This window comes from Armigeres subalbatus, unplaced genomic scaffold, assembly GCF_024139115.2.
Source record: "Armigeres subalbatus isolate Guangzhou_Male unplaced genomic scaffold, GZ_Asu_2 Contig210, whole genome shotgun sequence".
Lineage (NCBI taxonomy): Eukaryota > Metazoa > Arthropoda > Insecta > Diptera > Culicidae > Armigeres > Armigeres subalbatus.
Window position 1 is genome coordinate 739,057 of NW_026942946.1, and position 22,507 is coordinate 761,563.

Sequence of the window (22,507 nt, forward strand, 5' to 3'; positions counted from 1 at the left end):
GAGGAACTTCCGGAGGAATTCCGAGGAACTTCGGAGAATTCCGGAGGAACTTCCAGGAGAATTCCGGAGGAACTTGGAGAATTCGAGGAACTTTCGGAGGAATTCGGAGGAACTTCGGAGGAATTCCGGAGGAACTTCGGAGGAATTCGGAGGAACTGAGAATTCCGGAGGAACTTCGCGGAGGAACTTCGAGGAATTCCGGAGGAACTTCGGAGAATTCCGGATTCGAGAACTTCGGAGGAATTCCGAGGAACTTCCGGAGAATTCCGGAGAACTTCCGGAGGAATTCCGGAGGAACTTCCGGAGGAATTCGGAGAACTCGAGGATTCCCGGAGGAACTTCTGGAGGAATTCCGGAGGAACTGGAGGAATTCCGAGGAACTTCCGGAGGAATTCCAGAGGAATTCCCGGAGGAACTTCCAGATGTGAGGAACTTCCGGAGAATTCCGAGAACTTCCGGAGAATTCCGGAGGAACTTCGGAGGAATTCCGAGGAACTTCCAGGAATTCGGAGGAACTTCCGGAGAATTCCGAGAACTTCAGTTCGGAAAAATTCGGAGGAACTTCTGGAGGAATTCCCGGAGGAGCTTCAGGTAATCCTGGAGAAAATTTCGGAGGAATACTAGGAGCTTCAGAGGAATCGCGGAGGAACTGCCGGAGAAATTCACGGAGGAATTTGTAGAAAATTGGATATTTTTTAATGCACGAACAAGCATTAACGCTCGCTGGCTGAAATTATTTTTCTTGCCGCCTTCATGCATTTCAGGTCTATTATGGACTCGAAACTAGTGAATCAATCCGCGCGTAAATTAGTATGCAGGATTTTGGGGCCGGGATGATTCTCAAGATGGTTCGAGACCGTCCTCCCTTTGGAAAGGGGGCTCCATACAAATGAATCACAAGCTCTTCTATCCCGAAAGTTAATTAAGCAAATGAAACAAATCTGGCATGTGGAAGTTTTGGAAGGGAAGATATGTTTCGGCAAGCCACGTGCTGAAAACTGAAAACCACGTGCAACTCATGCTGAAAAAATCATCTTTGCAACTTTTCAACAAACATTTTGGGTTGAGGAGGTAATATTTTAGTATTAAATGAGTTGTTAGATCAAAACGCTTTGTCCATATATTAACTTTTAAAGTTGACGGCCCTAAATGAAGTGCCCTGCGGTGTTTCGATAGTGCGTTTGGAATCACACACCACCAAAAATCCCACATTTTCGTTGGCAAAATCGATAGATTTAAACCTTCTCCTATTTGGGTAGTTTTTGTTTAAAATCAACGTCGCCCCAATTTAATTTACAGAATCTTATTTCATACCAAGTGCACTGCATTCATTTCGATATATATGAAGTGCAACCTCATTTCGAATAATTTCCAGAAAATATACAAACCAATTACAATAAAAAACGAACACAAAATCAACTGAAAACATTTACTGATAGCTTCGCGGAACGATGATCAAACGAGTTTAGGAAGATCCATCAAATATGTCACGTAAAAATCGGTTTTCAACTCCGCTCTACTCTTTTGTCAGCCATTTTGGTATTATAATTCCTGTTTGTATGGATCGCCGCTCATGGCTTCCATCCTTCCCCATAGGAACGCACCGCACTTTATGGCAGTCCCATTTATGGCAATCAATCATTAATCTTTCACGGTGCACGAGCGAACTCCAACTGAAACTGAAAGAACGAAAGGACACGTATAGGCATCGACTGCGAAACTCCCATCGCCGACGCACCACTCCCCGTGAGGGCATTTAATTTCAACGGTGGTAATTTTTCCATGTTTTCACTTTGGTGTTGTTTTTCAATCATTGCTCGTGTTTTACTCCGTCGCCATCGACTCAATGGTTGGTGTTACCCTGCGCCGGGAGTAGGTTAATATGCCGAGCCAAGTCGGCTGACTGAAAGCAACTTGCTCCAGAGCTGTTGCTTTTGCGCATCGACACGACCCCGCTGCAGGTCGAGAGAGGCTGTGACAGACGTATAACACTTTTATCACACATCGCCAATTAAAATTTAATTATTTATCATTAAATGATAATTATCGCTGTCAAAATCTGGCAGGGCAGAATTCATCATTCAGTGTATTGTGCTTGTAAGAGAGTTTTTGGCAACATTTTGTACCATGAGAAAGGAATGGCGCGGATTCAGTTCGGCGGACGGAGCAGAGATCATCAACGGCCACCTGCTGCTGCCGTTTGGTATGTTTGAGGTGACCCACAGGGGACGCAGTATTTTCGGTTTTGCAACAGAGAGATTAATTTCCGATGAATAGGGTAACCAAGTATTTCAAAGAATGTGTCCTTTTTCACATTTAAAGAGAAATTATTTACGGAATATGAAGTAACGCTCAATTACGATAAGATGTCCGTGATATACAATTAACTAGTTTTAATCTTCCTTGGACTTTCTAGGCCATCCAAACTATGCTTGAATTCAGGACCGTCGTCGGGGGTGACAATGGGTCAAATGGGGGTTAAAATGGGTCACTGTTTCAACTACTTAGAATGCTTGTAAAATAGGTTAAATGTACCTGAGGGCAAGAAAGTTAAAATACAAGAGACCTTTTTGAACAATTTTGTTATCCAACCCCAAGACTGTCGGTGAGAGCGATGACCCATTCTCACTACACAGATGGCGGTACTCAAGTTTTTTTTTAATGTTTATTTTAATGGTGTTTTTTTATATTTATAATATTAAGCTCAACATCAATGAGCCAATGGCAATACTAATAAAATAGATATAAATGTGATGACAGGGATCCGATTGGGGTATGAAGCTTCCGACTTGTCCGTGAGGACCGGAATCCGCATTGTATGCCTCCTTATCCTAGGGTGGTGAGAATCTGGTTCATCTGCATTTTCGAGTGTCCCGCAGTAATTTTTTGCTTGCGCGCTGTTCTCCGGTGGTGTGTTAACTTGCTGCTGAAGGATTGATGTCTAGGTTGGGAATGCCATGTTTTGACCATCCTCGCCAATATTAGCTGCCATACAGAAAATCCTTGTGGATTGTTCAACTTTTTAAAAAGGATCAGATCGGATTTCAGTGGTTGATGCGATAATCAGAAATCCGAATAATCGGAAGGAGCCTGGGTTAACTCGATTGACATTTTAAATTTACTTTTTTTAATCTAAGCAGGAGGTCGCCCAGCTGACCGAAGATGATTGGTCAAGGGCGGAGGAGGGTATAGGTGGTGGTTTGTTAATTATATTTGTGCTCTTTCTGAGAAACAGGATCGTTCCAGGGGCCGGTAGTGCCCTTGATTTTTTGCACGTTGAGTTCCAAACCTGAGCCCAGTCCTGGCCGACTCTTTGGCCATTGTTTAACGTCGGCCGCACTGGCTATGGCATTAGCTTCAGTGAAATCCAAACAAAGGTTGTACCGGTGATCACACCTGCGAGAATTCTCTGAATCCAGGGGTGTTCAGGAGTCTTATTATGTAGGGCAGCAATCACACTAGCGGAGTCCGTGAAAGCCACAATGGGTTTGTTCGTCGGAAGAGTAGAAAAGATGTTGCACTGAGATGCTAAGCTGTCAGACCTGCCGTACCCATCGACTGGATACGGTTCAGCGTATCGAATTTCAAGGCTCCGAAATCGTGTAGTTAATTCGATGACCGACCTTCTTAGTTCCTCAGTGTCGTCGCCTCTTCGGAACCGTTCGGCTTGTTTATCTTGCTGTAGCCGTTGAAGACGGTTGAAAAGAAATTGATCAAGTCTCGGTAGGCGCAGCAGGTTAGCTCGAGACCGTAGAGTAATCGGTTTTCGATGGTGGCTTGGCTGATTCTCAGTCTGATGTCTTGGTGTCTGGTACGGTGCTTCTTTGCGATGGTCCTCAAGAGTTTCATACAGGTTTTATATGCCACCTTTACTGCTCGGAAGTGTGGTTGAAATGTCAATATTCGTTTAATGTTGACCCCGAGGACCCGAATGATTTTTCGGTTGAAGACTGCTTCAGTGTCTAGCTTTATAGCAGGTCCCGCTAGCTGATGACAACTGTTACAGTAGCAGATGTGTCCACGGACACATTTTCTGGCGTTCATGCTAAAACCGACGGATAAAGTCCGACGATGAATGGTGCTCACTGCCGCCTGTGTTCTAATTCTGGTTCGACCAGGCGTACTGCTGAGTACGAAACTTTTCCTCCACTCGTCAGGAACGTGCGGTTTTCCCAAAGGTCGTTGACAAGTTGGAGAAAATGGTGCGTAGCGACCGGAGGGAGCCGTTTTAGCAAGGGATGCCCCAAAACATCCGACATGGATGAGTTCCCGCTGCACTTAGCAAGTGCATGGGCCAACTCACCTGCTGAAGAAGGCTGATTCAACATACAGTCGGGGGATTCGCGGGAATAAGGGTGGTGAATTCCGGAGGAGGTCTGAGGCTGTTGATGAATTTCTCCCACTGCTTAGACTTCACCTCCCTGATGATGATGTTGCACTGCCGGTACTTCTGATTGTAGCATTCCAGGGCATTAAGTCTGAGAGAGTGGTCACTGCAAAGCTTCTTTAGTGCACGTAAGGACAGCCGGGACGACCACTGGACTGAGAGATGTCTTAGATGAGGGACAAGAGAGGTTGGTCCAAGCTAGCAATCGAAATGGCGCGCTCGTACTCCGGGAGCGTTGGTGTGAACCTGCACCAGGTAATGGTTGCTACCGTACAGATCAGTACCGGCTTTCCAGGAGAAGCGCGGTAGGATGGATCTACTTACCGCAGAGACATCAATAGCATTGGCAGAGTGTCCATTTGAAAAGGTGGGGTACCCGTCGTTGAGAGTGACGAGATCACCTTACAGGAACGCTTCTACTAGAACGGTGCCTCGAGGGTCGGCCTCGTTTGTTCCAAAACCCGTTAATTTCATACCCGTTAATTTTTTCCCGTTTGTTTCAAAACCCGTTCTGGAGATAAAACTTGACCTCCAGTGAGAGGGCCGGGTTGAAACAGGGGCTAGTAAAAGTTTAGGGGGGAGGGGGGTCCGCACCAGACGTCCGCACTGGGGGGGGGGGGTATGGTCGACTACCAAAGAATCTGGACAGGCTCTTCTTGGTTTGCTCGTCCACTGAATGCCGAAGTCGGTCCGGTCGTTCCGGACCTGCGCCCCTACGATCCAGTTATGTGTCAGTCCAATGGTGCCTCGGCTACCTGGGTCAGACGTCGGCTCGTTGTTGTTGATGGTGTTTGTAGTTTGTTGTACGCTGGAGGCTATCCTGCTTTTTACTAGCTATAACTTTCATGGAGGTAAATCAATCATGACATTTACCTTGTATATTAAGATAGCCTTGAATTCAAGTTTGTTTTCCCATCAATCAAACAAATCACTTACGTATTCCTCAATCTTACTACCTAAACACGGCATACAAAAACAAGGCACTATCGACACGTATGTAAACATCAATTTTCACTGTAAACAATTGACGTCACTGCTTCATTTGCACTCTTTCATACTGCGATAGCAATCACGTCACTTTTGGACTGTCATTTTCTTATCGAGCCTACCTTGATTCTGTATACCGTGCTACCTAAATATGTACCTCAAATTATCAAACGGGAAATTGGTTGATCTTACTATTTAATTCATATTTTTATTCTAGACCATTTGAAAATAATATGAAACATTTTATAAACTGCGAATCCTTGTTCCGCAGAGGCGCGACTTAGCCCCAAATTACTGGCCTAAAGCCGACGGCAGCACCGTTTTCTGCCGAGTGCCAGACCGTTTTCAAATAATCTTGCTGGGTACATCGTCGGACCCTGCTTTGATACTTTGAACGGTTTTACGTGATTTGTAATGGTTTTACGATTCCATGTGAAATTTCCAAAACCATGATGATTAAACGCTTCCGTGATTCGGGACTGAACTAAGGGCTGGTCGCGCATTTCCCATAATGTTCCCCTGATTTGATTCTGCTTTTTAATATCTTTGCAAAATGCAATTCCGTGGTAGGACATTACTCCAAATCAGTCGTATCAGAATTAGAAAGCTTAGAATCCTGATAGAGATCCTCGGATCCCGAGAATTCCGATAAGCTAATCCAATAAAAAAAAGAACCACGGACCGTTCACCGTTTGCCAAGATCTGCCATTATCCCTCTGAAGAATTAAAAAAGCGGCCACGTCCTACGACTTCTGAGTAGTTAATGGATCAATCCAGGTAACTCATTTTAAACTCACCGCATCGAAACAACGGCGGTACTGTATACTCATATTTCTATTCGTGTGTGTTTGACAAAACATGTCTATGGTGGCGCGATCTGCTCATTTTATAGCGGCAGTTTTTCCTTATTGATTTGCTTCTCTAGCTAGGTCAACATTCCTGCCATTCTTGTTTAATGCAGATATAGCTGATTTTGTTTTCTTAAACGATCTTCAGCACCAGAAATCATATGAATTTAGAATAAAGTGCCTGAAATGAGATGAAAAAAAATAGACTAAAAATTATAAAAACAAAAGCCATTTTGAAAACTTTTGACGTGTCTATGTTATCAAATTCTCGGTTATCAAAAATCCAACACTGCAAAGCATTCTTTGATCCAATTATAAAAAAATATAGTGGACACGAGAAACGTCAGAAAGGGGTGAATCAAATGTCGAATTCGTTTTTAAAAAGTTCCAACCTAGGTCGGGGCCCTCCTTAGCCGTGCGGTAAGACGCGCGGCTACAAAGCAAGACCATGCTGAGGGTGGCTGGGTTCGATTCCCGGTGCCGGTCTAGGCAATTTTCGGATTGGAAATGGTCTCGACTTCCCTGGGCATAAAAGTACAATCGTGCTAGCCTCATGATATATGAATGCAAAAATGGTAACCTAGCTTAGAAACCTCGCAGTTAATAACTGTGGAAATGCTTAGCGAACACTAAGCTGCGAGGCGGCTCTGTCCCAGTGTGGGGATGTAATGCCAATAAGAAGAAGAAGAAGAAGAACCTAGGTTGGAACCAGTTCCAACCTAAGTGCTGTCAAAGTGTTTTTTTATTCGCTCAGGTTGGAACTAGGTTCGCACTAGTTCCAACCCAAAAGCTGTCGGGTTCGCACTGTGTTGTTTCACGGTTTCGCACCGGGTTCACCAATACAACTGTGCTTCAACTGTCAAAACCATATGAGTGGGTGGAACTGGGCGGAATAAACAAGCAGAAGGGAAAAACGAAACTGTCTGTTATTCAAATAAAATGCGTTATATTTGTTATTGTAGTTTTAAATGAAATTAATCCGGTACTGTTGTCTAGATTCAGTTTTAAAAACAATTGTTAGGGAAGTTATTCATACGTTCATTCAGGGTTTTCCTCACAGATTGTATCCTAAATTAGGTCGGTGGATGGAATTATTTTGGGAATTCCCCTTGAAACCCGTTCACAAAATCCGCTAAGAATTGTCAGACAAATATATTTGAGGAATACCGAATAGAATTCTGTCTTAAATAATATGCAGAATTTCTTTTGAAATTATTCCAGAAACTCTTTCGTGCGTTTCAGAATTTAATTCCAGTAATTCTTTTTTGAATACTTGTATGCATTCATTGGCGATATCTTTCAGGCATTCCTTCATATTTTTTTTAAAGAGATCCCTTCGAGATGAATTCCTTTGAAAATCTTCTAGGAATATCTTTGAATACTGTTCCAGGGTTTTCTTTGAAAGTTGCTCCAGGAATTAATTTGGGGGAACTCCTCTGAAAGTTTTTTGAGGAATTCCTCCGGAAGTTCTTTGAGGGATTCCTCCGGAAGATCCTTTAGGAACGCCTCTGGAAGATCCTTTAGGAACTCCTCTGGAAGTTTACTGAAGAATTCCTCCGGAAGTTCCTTGAGAAATTCCTCTGGAAGGGAAGGAGCTCTTCTGGAAGTTCTTGGAGGAGTTCTGCCGGAAGTTCTTCCAAGAAATCTTCCACAAAATCCTCCAGGAATTCCCCCGGAAGTCCTTCAGGAGTTTAACCGAAGCTAAAACAGAAATTCTAACGAAAGCTCCTCCAGGAAGCAGGAAATTTTTCGAAGAAATTCCTGGATGAATTAGTGGAGGAATTCCTAGTGAACTTTCGGATGAATTCCTGAAGGAACTTCCGGAAGAGTTCCTGGTGGAGCTTCCCGATGAACTTATGAGGAATTCCTGGAGGAACTTCCGGAGGAAATCCCGAAGGAACTTCTGGAGACAATCCTGAAGGAACTTTCAGAGGAAATTTTGAAGAAACATTCGGATGAATCCTTCAAGGAACTTTCTGCGGAATCCTTCATGGAACTTCCGGAAAAAAATCCACAAGGAACTCCTTTACATGAATTCTATACGGAATTCTTTGTATAAAAATGTGCACAGCATTATAGAATATAAATAATTAAATACATATATCCGCCGCCCAAAAGTAAATTTCATTATCCGCAAAAACAGTTCACGCACTTTTTTTATTTATCATGATCTGATTAGTCAAGGTCAACGCACTGCTAGTGCACTGGATGTCCTGGATCATATGTTTCAAATCAAAACAAACACGATGCTACGCACACCAACATATCCAATGATAGATGGACCTGGAAATGTTTTTTTATTCAGGGTTCGGGTTGGCACTGACCCAGGTTTAAAAACGAATTCGACAAAAGTTTATAGTATGGCCAGCGTAAAAAACTGGATTGTATTATGGTTGAAGGTCCCAGTTACTTAGCGGTGGAACCGTTGTTCTTGGAACTTACCCGCTGTGATTTTGGGGTGTTCTTGGCGATCGGCAATGGGATCAGGAGATGTATTGGTGATGCTCCTTTTTGCCGGCGACTTTTGAGTCGGAGGTTTTAGTAGAACGTTTCGGTATAACCTCTCTTGAGTTCACCCTTTTCCTGATAGAAAAAGGTGAGAAGAAGACGGGGTGGGTCGGACGGTGGTGAGGGAGTTGTCGTGGGCAGGGCTGGGCCTCTCTCGGTCTCTCGATGGATATAAGAGTATCATCAAAAGAGTCCTGTTTATGTATTCTGGCTAATTGGGAAGTTTGTGCTGTTGAAAGTAGCTGGCTGTCCATAATCTTGTCGATCTTGTTCTGGAGCTCAGTATTTCTTCGGAGGCTTTCCTCCATCATGGGTTCCAATTTTCGAATTCTCTTGTCTTTTTCTGCAAGGGTGGCGAGGACTGTAGCAATTGTCGGTTCGTTCGATCCACTTAACGGCGAGCACTTTCAGACACCCTCTGCGCAGAATTCTTCGTAGAGGTGTGACCTGCTTTGACGACATCGGCGAAAGGTGGCTCTTCTCCCTTTTCCAGCTGCAGGATGCGTCGAGCTTCGTGGTAGGTACAGTCCCGATCGACCTTTACCATAGTGGACAGAGTTTTCCATTCTGTACTCCGGGCAGGCTCTTGGAGCAGAAGTGCAATCGAGTGAGTGCCCGAGAAGTTCCCACTTGTGGCGTTTGAGCCATTGAATCGCGTTTTTGTGTGACCGAACTCCTAACAGATGAAACACTGCACGTACTGAAAATCGAGTTGGGCACCTCATGAAACCGAAGCCAGTGTACTCTGATTTTGAGGTCCCATTCAACGTTACGACTGTGCACGACTACATTTGATGATCATCCCACAAAATGGGCGATCCTTCAGTTCTCCTACAGGAAGTGCAACCTAAGAAGAGCTTTTTAATTTCGATAAATGAAAATTCTTCGGTGCAAGCACAATACAACACACAAACAATAACAATAATGAAAAATCGCTCAGCGATAACAAAAAAACGTCCACACGTTAATTATGCTACACCCGAACTGAAAGTTTATTTGAGTATTCAACCGTGTTCATTACTTCTTATATAAAATAAAAAAAAACACCGCAAGTTAGTTCTGGGATATTCTGGGTTACCCAAACTATACTTGAGTTCGGGACTTGTGATCTATAGCTGCTCAGAAGTTTTTTTTTTATATATGTACTCAAAGTTTCAATATGGATTGAATTATATCCATTACAACTCATGGCCTTCCAACAAATATCCCAAGATCGTTTTGGGATATTCTGTTTCATCTAAACTGTGCTTGAGTTGAGTTGAGTTGAACTTGATATCTGCAGATGCAAGAAAATCTTTTTTCAGTTCTCAAAGTTTCAATATGCATTCAGTTATATTCATTACACATCCTTAGAGGTCAACAGATATCGTAAGATAGTACTGGGATATTCTGGGTCTTGTCTATATTGGGGTACCATTCGATCAAGGATGAGTCAACGCTTTTTTTGTATTTATCTGAAAATACTGATTTTGGTCAAATTTCAGATAATTGGTCAAAAGTTTAGAAATAGGTAAACAAACAAATCTCGTACATGCATCGCAAGCACAGACATCAAAATCAAGCAACTTGCGCCAATCCACATAGCAGCACGTGGTTGCAGATCATTCAACTTCGACGCTCCAGCATTTTAGGTAAAGAAAGGGTTGATTACCAAAAAGATGTCTGGCGCGGTATCGCCAGTGGCTATGTTAAAAATGTATTCCAAATGGTGGCGTCTTAGCGAAAAGTCATCAAGTGGCCGTCGGGCAATAACAGCATGAAGTAAAATTGCAACGCAAGATTCCAACAAGCGTTTGGTTGCAGTTAGCTATTGAAAAGGAACATTGGCGAAAGAAAATTAGTTCTTCTCAGGACCAGCATTTTCTGGAAAGAAAGAGTTGATTTGCAAAATAATGACTGTTTCGGTGTCATCGGCGTTTGGCGTGGCAGCTTACTTGCTGTTAGTGATTCCATCCATTCAAACAATTTGTCATTATCTCCTTCCAACACACTTGTGATTGTGCTCACGAGGAGTAACTTTCTGTAGTCGCAAAACGATTAAGGTTAGCGCTCTGAAGAAAATTCATCTTGGACCAACCTTCTTTTGTATAAAATGGTGACCATTAAAAAATCGATTTCCTTTTCCAATGACTAACAGAAACAAAACCAAACACTCCAGAAGATTTCACTTTCCGCCGAGGACAGCCAAATTGATGAAGTGTTTGTGCGATTTAGTGTTTGAAAAGGTGCATTATTAGAAATAAAGGATCTTTTCAGGATCTTCTTTGCCGTTTGAACGGATAACTCCGAATAGTCTTTCAGAATAATAATCGAAAAGCCGAATAGTGTGTTTGTCTGGGTATAAATAATTCTTGAACTTCCTCTCACTTTCCACCGGCGCCATAAAAAACGATACACGTATGCTTCCATCGCGGGCGGAAACCAAACGTGGCAAAAAAATATATTTACGTTTGGTTTCGCGCCGCTTTCAATTTTGCTTATTTTTCTTCTATTTCGAACATTTTTGAGGACGGTGTCTTCTGGAATTCTGATGTTCTCCACTGTAAGCCAGACGAGTGGCTTCAACGGCTGATGAATCGTTTTAATCCTTTCCACGGTTCGACTTCTAGATTCGTTCCAAGCAGTTTACTCAATGTCAATAAAGAGACACAAACTATGATGACAAATATCATCCATTTCGTATAGCTACGTAGTCCTACGTCACCTTTGCGTACAACCCGGTTGGGCTGCACCTTTGAATTATTCTTACAAAAAGTTTTGTGACTGATGTTGGAATCGAACCCACACTCCGCAGCACAATGCGATTGAACGCTTGTCGACACTTACTACACGGCCACGAAGTCCACTAATGAAATACTATCGGCCCTTATGTATGCCGCATTTCGGCGTACTTTACTTTTCTAGATTGAATAGGGCATTCATTAGGTTCAGATGTTAATATACTGAGCTGAGCAATTATTCTACTGCATACGAATTCTCCGTCGATGGTTGTATCGTTGGATTAAATACGCTTTATTTTTAATCTTTCCGTTGATTTAAACTCAAATAATCAAAACCAAATTGACGATCAATTTTCAATCAAAATTAGAATCACATATAAACGAAATAAGATGAAAATCGGAGAGCATATGAATACTTTTCGCGGGCTAATAGGATTATTCAATAATTATGATGTTCGAAGCCTCCTCCTGGTAACCCAAACAGTCGAACACAGCAGCAGCAGCAGCACATAAAATAACTGCACTCATTCAAGTGATCGGTAATGAATTATTAATGGCACTAATGAATACATTGCGAGAATAAATTGCTCTGGAAGCACGAAAAAAATATTCATTTGACCAGACTGCATCCACCGCCACCGCCAAGCAAGGGGGGCATAATTTCGCAGGAGGATTGAATTTGGTGGCTTTGCGTTTAATTAATGGATGAACGCATTTTATAAATTGCCCTGTTGTGCTCTTTTCCCACCAGCAGACCGTATCGAATAATAGAAAAACAGCTACCAAACAATTCTATTGGATGCCCAAAGATAAAACTAACATTTCATACAAACCGAGAATATTTGTATTTTTCTGGGAGAAATTTATTTCTATCCAAAAACATGTAGGGCACATTGTAAATAATAGCCCATTTTGCCACGTGATATGCCTATCTTCGTAGTCCAAACAACTTTTATTTATTGGTCAAGCATATTTCACCGCACACGTGTCGTGTGGCACGAGGGAACCATATGCTATCACTCATATTTTTGCCTTTTTTTTTCGTTCCCCATCAATTTTCCAGATTTCCCCGAATGGCGTAAAAACTTTATGCGTCTATTTTCTGATCTTTTTTTTTTTTGCTACCTCCAGCCATCACATGAATTTGTATTAGCTTTAGTGAAAACAGAAGACCTTGACGGGAGCCAAAAACAAACGCAACGTGACCGTGAACCATTTTTAGAATCCCAGGGGTGAGTTTGCATATGACGGGAAAACCCGCACGACCAACAACGCGAGAAAACAGTTATCAGTCAGGGGTATGCGACATAGTGCTTTTATGGATTAAAATCAAATTGTTAATATAAGAATTTAATAATAAAAAAAGTAAACGACTCACATGAATTTCAAAGTGCTTAACCAAACTCCAAATAAATCAGCTAAAACTAATTTAAAGTTTATTTACTCATAGTAGAATTTTATGTGGAATTGTTCATTGGCATGTTAACTTCATTTCCCGCAAATCTGGGCTCATTCGGGCTTTTCCATATAATTTCCCGTACGAAACAACAGACAGGTGTATTTTCCCATATATTTCGGCTGAAACCCCCATATTAACTTCAAATCAATTGCGCCAGCTTATGCAATAACCGATCAGGCTGAAATTTTCAGAGAATGATTTTCTTACCTTAAGGCAAAATCCAAAATCCCGTAGAATCGGACGACTTTTTGTATCCTGGGCCAGTCTATTGTATATAACTTTGTGTAAAGACAAGGAATCAGTAATAATAAATTTTGGCTGTTACGCCTGATTGTGCCGAAGGTAAATTAAATTATATTTTGAAGTTATGTTGCGAGAACCACCCCAGCAGCGTGTGGCCACTCACTCTCGCAGTTTACCTCCGTCGGTCGCCTTAACCGCACTATTGCTAGGTAGGTGCCGATCGCCTCACGATCGTCTGTTGCTCTGCTCAACACCACCTCTACTGCGTAGAGGCAGCAGAACAGCAAACGTCTGATAGATAGTTAGCAATAAACCTCCGCTGCGATCGGTACTTTTAGGGCCGATGCCCACGTAGCGGTTTTTCAACGCCACGTGCACGCAGCGTTAAAATAACGCTGGTGTGCATCGGCGTGGTGACGCTGCGTTACCACTTTTTCCCGGTGCACACCTGCGTCTTTTTGACGCCACGTGCACTCTGCGTTGAAATGACGCTACGTGGGCATCGAGCCTTATACGGAAATATACACCGCCTGTACTTTGTTCCCAAAATAAAGTGTGTACTGTGTAGTTCGTTCAAATCAAAGGCAATAAAGTGCAGTTTTGTATATCGCGTAAAACTAGTGTTTTCGTTAGTGATCATATCACCGGCATCGCGCACTTTTCGAGAGTGTTTACCGGGTTGATTTAGTGGCAAGCCGCTCTATGTGCGTGAATATATTTGGTCCTTGAGCCGGATCAACCGCGGAAAAGGACTTTTTGTGCGCGGTTCAATAGTGCTACGCGAAAGAAAGGACACTAGTGCCGAACAATAAGTGCCTTTGTGGAGTGCAAAACAAAATGCCTGTAGCGAATTCGTCATCACGGCAATGAATTGTTGGCGCGCTATGATTGCCATCTTGGGCGGCAATTAATCAAAGTGGATTTGCTGTCTGAAGGAGGATTAAGTGTTGCTGTTGTCTGGAAGCGAATCGATCAGCTTTGTCGACTGCGGCAAAAGGTGCCAGCTAGCGGATCGTCGTAGGGCTGACGGCGATATTCGAGAGGAACGATCGGACTACGGAAGGCTGAAAAAGGGGAAGTACTTTATTGCATGTGTGGTCTGTGGCTTGCGATGCATGACGGGAGCCATTAGACTGTGGGTTGGAAAGAATACACTGTGCGACGATTAAAATAAATTCCATTTTGCATGCGAAATTGTGTTTTTTGATACAAGTGAAGCTGGTCCCTGTGGTTCGTTCGTTGTTAGTTGGTCTTGGACTCCGCTGATACCTGGTTGGCTCGATTTTCGTTGGTTGAATTCCCTTCGCTGTTGTCAATTTGGGTGGTCAGTTCGTCTCGCGGCGCGTGGAACATACGGTTGATTTGTTGTCATCAGTGCAGTGTGCAGCCGGAGGAGATAGAATAGTGCAGTGTAGTGTTCCCAGTGCAAACGAACTTCTTAGTGCAGACTTTGTACAGTGATTTCGGGGTGACTAGCGAGTGACTAAGTGACAATCATGCCCGAAGACTTAAGAAGTTTGCTTAAGAAGAGAAGCGCCTTCTGAACAGTTTAGTGCTGGTGGAGAAGTTCGTGCAAGACTTTGACGAAGAACGAGACAAAAAAGAAGTTGAAGTTCGTTTGCAGCTGTTGGAAACTTGTGTGTCTGAGTTTTTTGTGGTGCGTGATAAAGTGGAGGTGTTGCTGGATGAAGCTGCTGATGAGGCAACCGCCAATTCAGATGGACCAGAGAAAGCTTGCAAAGTAAGGCTGGAGAGTGAATCGAGGAAACGAGAAGAAGACAATTTAGCCATCGCTACGGACGTGGAGAACCGCTTCTGCAAGGCTAAGGCCGCGTTGGTAGATCGGCGTGTTAGAAAACCGCCAGGGAGTTCTTCGTCAGTCCTGGCTACCGGAACAAGCATTTCTAGGGTGAAACTTCCGGAGATAAAGCTCCCAACGTTCGACGGCAGGCTACGATACTGGGTGTCATATCGCGATGCATTCAGAAGCCTCATTCACGCGAACCGAGATCTCACCGACATGGACAGGTTCACATACCTTCGATCGTCGCTAACTGGCGATGCTCTTCAAGAGATAAGCTCCGTCGAACTTTCTGCTGCCAATTACCCGGTGGCGTGGACTGCACTTGAAGATCGCTACCACAACCAGAAGCTCATCGTCAAGGCATACCTGGATGCCATCTTCAGGATTGAGCCGATGCGGAAGGAAAGTTTCGAAGCGCTGAGCCAGCTTATCAGCGACTTCGAGAAAAACCTTCAGATGCTGCAGAAAATGGGACAGAACACCAACGGCTGGAGTACGATTCTAGTGCACATGGTTTGCTCAAGGTTGGATGGAGTCACGCTGCGATTTTGGGAATCGTCGCACAACTCCAAGGAAGTGCATGTCTACCGGAACTTGATAAACTTTCGGAAGAATCACTGTGCGCTTCTTCAATTAGTTGGATCGAGTAATTTCGATTTGAAGAAGCCGAAGCTAAGTGTCAGCCATTCCTCAACGTCCATTGGTCGCTGTCGGTGTGCTGTTGTTCCGAACCATTTAATCCTGTGTTTTCGTGCAAGCAGTTCATGAAGCTGAAGATCTCGGAGCGGTACGATGCAGTGCGGAGAAACGGCCTGTGTATGAACTGCTTATCGTCAGGTCATTTTGCCCAGAACTGCAGCAAAGGTTCGTGTCGTCAATGCGGGAAAAAGCATCATTCCCTCCTCCACACAGAGATGAACAGTGCCCAAGTGAACACCACCAACAGACACAGCATACGCAATCGGAACCACCAACACACCAGAAAGCACCAACCACAAACCACACCGAACCTTCCACTTCATTGCCAGTTGTCAATACACATTCGCATAGCACCAACCCACAGTTCGATGTTTGCCAGAGCACTGCTCGATTCCTGCTTGCAGTATTGTTTTATTTTGTCCGAGTTTTGTCGACGCATGAAGCTTGAAGAGTTCCCGAATTATCTACCGGTAAAGGGCATCGGTAATACCGGGAGCGTGTCGAAGAAAGCTGTTAGCGGTACAATCAGTCCACGTTTCGATAGCATTTCGGAGTTCGAGGAAGTTATGCGGTTCAACGTCCTGCCGAAGCTGACGATTCCACTCCCATGTGAAGGGTTTGAAACTTGCCAGTGGAATCTCCCGGAGAGCATCGTATTAGGTGATCCTGAGTTCTACCACATATCGGACATCGATATGATATTCGGTGCCGAGTATTACCTCGACCTGCTGCAGGAAGGAAGGTTCAGGCTTAGTGAGAACGGCCCAACATTTCAAAACACCGTTTTCGGTTGGGTTGTATCCGGACGTATTCCTAGTAACTCCGTACCTAGTAATCTCCGTACCCGCCACATCCACCGCGTTGTGTTTCATGTTCGATCTTCGAGAACAGCTCACTCGTTTTTGGGATCTCGAGAGTTGTCATCTAGCGAGGACCTATTCCGTGGAAGAGTCCACATGTGAGGAGTTGTTCAAGAAAACCACTACAAGCGACGTAGATGGTCGTTTCATTGTGAACCTGCATAGGAAGGTCCACGTAATCGGTCACCTGGGTAGCTCCAGAGCTATGGCGGAACGGCGGTTCCTTAGTCTGGAGAGAAGGCTATCGATCAACCCTCAGCTGAAGAAGCTGTATTGTGAGTTTATGCAGGAGTACGTGACAATGGGGCACATGGAAAAGATACGCAAAGAAGATATCTCCGGAGCGGCACACTACTTTTTACCTCATTACGCCGTCTTGAAGCCGGACAGCACAATAACAAAGTTGCGGGTAGTATTTGATACTTCGTGCAAAACTTCGTCTGGTCTTTCCCTCAACGACGGGCTGGTGGTTGGTCCTGTGGGCCAGTATGACCAAATCTCGATCCATGCTTGATTCCGTCTGCACCGGATCGGCATTGTGGCCGATGTTACAAAATGTATCGGATGATCAAGATGTGCCCACGTGATCAAAAATTACAGCTGATTTTGTGGAGGAACGGCACCGACGAACCTATCGAAGTGTTTCAGCTCATGACCGTTACGTACGGCACCGCTTCCGCTCCTTTTCTAGCTACACGTTGTATGGTTCAGCTAGCAGAAGACGGAGAAGCTACACATCTAGGCGCAGCAAAGGTGCTGCGGAAAATTTTTTACGTCGACGATATGATCACTGGCGTCGACAACCCCGTGACAACCCCCGACAACTCTAACGTGAAATCTGTGCTGTTATACGCTAGCGAAACATGGTGTGTATCAGTGGAGAACACTCAACGGCTGCAGATGTTCATTAACAGATGCTTGCGGTATATAATTTGGGCCTGGTGGCCACACAACTGGATCTCAAACAACAAGCTCCATCGTCGTTGTCACCAGAGGCCGATAGCAACAGAAATTTGGGATCGGAAGTGGGGCTGGGTCGGCCACAATCTACGTAAGGGCGGAAACGAAATCTGTAAAGTAAACCAGCATTAGGCTGGAACCCAGCGGGACATCGCAAAAGAGGCAGACCCAGAGGCTCATGGCGGCGAAGCCTCAGAAAAGAAATAAAAGAAGTCGACCGAAATGTAACCTGGCAACAGGTTAAAGTGATAGCCGGGCAACGCTCAAGATGGAGATCTTTCAAGTCGGCCCTTTGCACCACCGGGCGGAGGTGTACAGGATCTATAAGTAAGTAAGTAAGTCGACAACCCCGAAGAAGGAAAACAGCTGGTCGAAGACACAATCGCCCTCACAGACTGCACTGTATTCACACTGTGCAAGTTGAACTCTTACTGTGAAAAAGTGCTAAGGGAGTTGCAGCCTGATCGTTGTGATCATCGAGCGGAATTCGAAATGGACTCGTCACCTCCAATTTCAACCGTGAAAACGTCTGGTTCACCAGAACCGACAATTTCCGCTTCACCATGCCTGAGTGGAGCACAACGTCGATGGTTACAAGACGAATTGTGAATTTCGACGCGTCCAAGCTTTTCGATCCATTGGGTCTGATAGGGCCAGTCGTCACCGAAGCTAAAATCTTTATCCAGAAACCGTGGAAGCTGGAACTGAACTGGGATGACCCGCTCCCAGAAGACCCTCAGGCCATATGGTTGGACAACCGCCGGAACCATAATTCTCTAGAATCCATTAGCATTCCACGATGGGTTGGGTATACCAAACAGTGTGTCGCAACTGAATGGCACGGATTCTGCAACGCTTCGGATTGCGCATACGGCGCTTGTGTATATCTCCGCTGTACCTACGCTGACGGTTCTGTGTGTGTCCAGCTAATGATGACCAAGGCACGAGTAGCGCCACTGGAGGACCTGAAGAAGAAGAAACATGAGTAGACTACCCCACCCCGTCTTGAACTGTCATCCGCCCTGCTTCTTAGTCATTTGTACGAGAAGGTCAGTCAAGCCACTTCACTGGTATTTCCGTCATATTTCTGGTCCGATTCCAACAACGGCGAACCTTTGTGGCGAATAGGGTGTCTGAGATCCAGCACCTTACGAAATTCGACATATGGAATCACGTCGAAGGAATTGAGAATCTAGCAGACGTTCTTTCGCAAGGTATATCAGCCACACAGCTGGAGTACCAGCCACTCTTGTTCAACGGACCTATTTGGTTGCACCAAGGTAAAAGCTTCCTGGCCTGCAACTCCAAATGTCAGCATTGAACGCTTTGATCCAGCCTTTCTTGAAGAACGGAAATCCGTAGCCCTGCCACTGCAAGTCACTTCACCAAACGAAATATACTCGCTACGGTCGACACTATTTTCTCTCGTTCGACTGGTGGCTTTATTACGTCGTTTCCGTCACAACTCGCATAGAACGCACCGAACTTCCGCAGGAAACACGGCTATATTAGCACGCAAGAATACGATGATGCTCTAATGCAACTGGTTCACCTCTCCCAAGAAGAATGCTTTCCCCAGGAGATTGCAAGTCTGTCTCGGGAGGATCAGGTGAAATACTCCTCTGGAATATCATCACTCCACCCCATACTACGAGATGGTGTACTCCGTATTGGCGGCCGGCTCCGGAATGCAACTGTTTCGCAAAATCGAATGCATCAATTAATCAATGATCCAAGTCATCCTCTCGCCACGTTGGTAAACCGCCATTACCACGAGAAATTGCTTCACTCCAGACAACAAGTCGTCATCGCAAGCGCCAGAGAAAGATTCTGGATACCCAACATCCGAAACCTGGTGCGTAAAGTTCTCCACGAATGTGTCATCTGCTTCCGCGTCAGATCAAGTTGTTTGGAACAACTGATGGCCGAACTGCCACCAGAAAGGGTAGCACCGGCACCGCCATTCCTGAAGGTCGGTGTGGATTACTGCAGTCCGTTTCTGGTTTCCCTACCCCCATCGCCGAAGTACTCCAGTTAAATGCTTCGATGCGTCGTCTGCCTTATGTAACGAAGGCAGTTCATGTAGAACTAGTCTCCGTTCTCACAACGGAGGCGTTTTTTAGCAGCACTAAAACGTTTCACCGCCCGGCGAGGACGACCGGTCCTCATAATGTGTGACAATGGCATGAATTTCGTTGGAATAAGCAGGAACTTCGACAGCTGTTGAACTTGTTTGAGCAGCAGCAATTCCAGAACGCCGTAGCTTGCAACGCCGCGAATGAAGAGGATTGCATTCAAGTTCATCCCAGCAAGCTCGCTGAACTTTGGCGGTCTGTGGGAAGCCGCCGTGAAGTGTTTCAAGAACGTTTTCAAGAAGGTCATCGGAGCTCGAACGCTGTTATACGACGAAATGCAAACCGTGCTCACGCAGATTGAAGCTGTTTTGAACTCCAGACCCTCACTCCGCTCAGTAACAGTCCTGGAGATTTCAGAAGCGCTCACACTTGGGCATTTTCTGATACAGCGTCCACTAACTGCCATCGCTGAACCCGATCTGGACAATTTTCCAACCAACCGTCTCTCAGTCTGGCAAAGGGCGCAGGACTTTTCCCAGAAGTTGTGGAAAACGTGGACCACATTGTACCTTTCTGACCTGCACAACCGCACAAAGTGGACACGCCAACGTGACAACATTTCCGTCGGCACTATAGTGCTGCTAATGGACGAGCGGCTTCCGACGCTGAAATGGAATTCATGTCATGTGACTGCCATTTTCCGTGGCTCAGACGAGAAAATCCGTGTAGTAGACGTGCGCACTACGAATGGGGTCTTCCGAAGAGCAATCTCGAAGATTTGCGTACTCCCTATGCGGGACAACGCAAACCTCAACCAGCGAAGAGGCATAACTCGCTCTCCACCGGTGGTGCTTCGGCACCCGCGGAGGTCCTTGTGGCCTCTGCACTCCAGTAAGTTTGTTTTTTATCAGTATTTCAAAAAGTTATCGGAATGTTTATACCCATAGCAGCTGTTCTACCGGTCCCGGGTCCCACAGGACAGTCGATCGTTCGGAGCCAACCCCATCAGTCCAAGACTCTTTCCATGAACCCCCAGTCAGAGGTACAAACGCATGTTGGTGATGGTAGTTGTGAGCGTCCTCAAAAGTCCTGTCCATCGAACTCTAGTTAGAGTAATCCGTTTGAGTCGGCCCTGGCTCTATTTTGATGCATGGCTAATTTGTCACATTTCGCAGAGGTATATCCTGACATCATTCACTGGTCCAGAAGCTGCAGTCTTAATCGAAGTTTGGCCAACTCATCGACAATTCTGTGGCAACCGGATCAGCTCCATGGCGCGGTATGAGCTCACCGCAACCGTCGGGATTCGACTTTGGTAACGTGATAACGATGTGGTTAATTTTAAACCCTTCCCAACCGTTGGACATCGTCACCGCCGCTGCTGGTAGCGTCCGCGGAGGCCACGAGGGCCTCCGCTCCAAACAAGTTGTTGTATTGTACATAAATCCAAGTGAAAAAGCACCCTCTCATTTTCAGCAACGTTTGATGCCTATCCGTCGTCGTCGAGAACGACCGCCAGACAACCAAGAGGACTTCCCACCAGCGATCGAGGCCAAATGAATCGACCGCACCCCCGAAGAAACACTACCGTCATCCGTTTCACCGTCAGCAATCAAGTCGCAGATGTACCACAAGCAAGAACCATCGTGCCAAAGACTATTACCTCCAGCCGTTTTGTGGACGGCATTCCAGAAGCAGCAGCGAATCATCCTGAAATACAGTCCAGCATTCGAAGAGCAATGCATCCACCGTAGTTTAACCGATCATCCTTCAACGTGCCATTCATCGAAGAGCACCATCGCCACCATTGAGAGACAACGGTATCAATGGTCAACAACCGTCATGGAAGTACAAACTGAAAAATAAGTGTGAAAATTTGAAATTTTAAGCAATGAACTGTCAAATTGCACTGTCGGGTCGCGTCGAATCGCTGAATTTTAGCACATCTATTGCCTACGTATTGTACGTGCATCAAGTCGATGAAGAGGCTACTGTCCAACGCAGTACATAAGTGAAGTCGGTTCATAATTGTATTTGGGCTTTGGAGTTTAATGAACGCTATACGCTTCAATCACACAAAACTTTATGACTCTGGGACAGGTAGGCGCCAAGTGGAAGGATGTGTGGTACGTGAACTTCTTTTGAACCGTTGACTTCGATGAACTGTACTTGCTAGGAGAAACACTTCAGTGAACGATGGCAACTTTTGAGAAAAAGACAAAAGAATTTAGACTGACACTCCTTTGTGTGGTATTGTTATGATGGTTATGATACACCTCATAGATTGGACACTAAGGATACTCAGGTTTTAATTTTTCTTACACCTTTATCCAGATTGCTATCAGAAATCAGAGGACTATTATATCCACAATAGTCGTCGATTTTAGTCCAAAACAAAAATGGCAAAAGCATGAGGAATTATCGTAACTTAAGAAAGGTAGAACATGTTGTTTACTTTCTAAACGAGAGGTACCCTCAAAAGTACAACAGAGTTGGATATTGGAGAAGGTGTTCGTTAGGTTCAGATTTGCCAATAGCTCATTGTCGTTGACCGTGGTAGATCTAACCTCGCAATACACTTTGTACAGTGTTACGGGAGGGTGCCAAGGCTCGAAGCAGATCCGGCACAGAAAGTGGCTTCTGAGGATTGCGGCATTGCATGGAATCCAAGTGGCAAGTGGCGTCTCATGTTCCTGTTAATGGACGATGGCTTGGATTTTCCAGATGAATTTTGCTGCCTTCGTTATAAGAGACACCAGGGTACGAACCCAGTGATGAAGATAAGCTCAGCTCCTCCTCCGTATCATGTTTTTGGTTGACAAATACTCCTTTTATCCCTTCCGCGTGAGCAAATCCACGCATTGTTTGGCCGAACAGACCATTAGGCCGAAAGTCATTTGGCCGAAAGGGTCATATAGCCGTCATTTGAGTCATTTGACTGAATAGAACTTTGGCCG

The 22,507-nt window shown here is 44.9% G+C and overlaps 1 protein-coding gene across 1 annotated transcript; it reads left to right on the forward strand.

Annotated features, from left to right (window-relative positions):
- Positions 1–2,127: 2,127 nt before the first annotated feature.
- LOC134203760 (uncharacterized) lies at positions 2,128–17,029 on the forward strand. Its single transcript, XM_062678621.1, has 5 exons — positions 2,128–2,203; positions 14,682–15,676; positions 15,718–15,820; positions 15,869–16,408; positions 16,473–17,029. Exons 1-5 carry the CDS (start codon positions 2,128–2,130, stop codon positions 17,027–17,029), a joined length of 2,271 nt encoding a protein of 756 aa, XP_062534605.1.
- Positions 17,030–22,507: the final 5,478 nt, after the last annotated feature.

Coding starts and splice junctions, on each gene's coding strand:
- LOC134203760 (XM_062678621.1), top strand. CDS start 2,128: ATGAGAAAGGAATGGCGCGGATTCAGTTCGGCGGACGGAGCAGAGATC. Junction 2,204..14,681: donor CCACCTGCTGCTGCCGTTTG/GTATGTTTGAGG, acceptor TTGCTTAAGAAG/AGAAGCGCCTTCTGAACAGT. Junction 15,821..15,868: donor TGCCCAGAACTGCAGCAAAG/GTTCGTGTCGTC, acceptor TCCTCCACACAG/AGATGAACAGTGCCCAAGTG.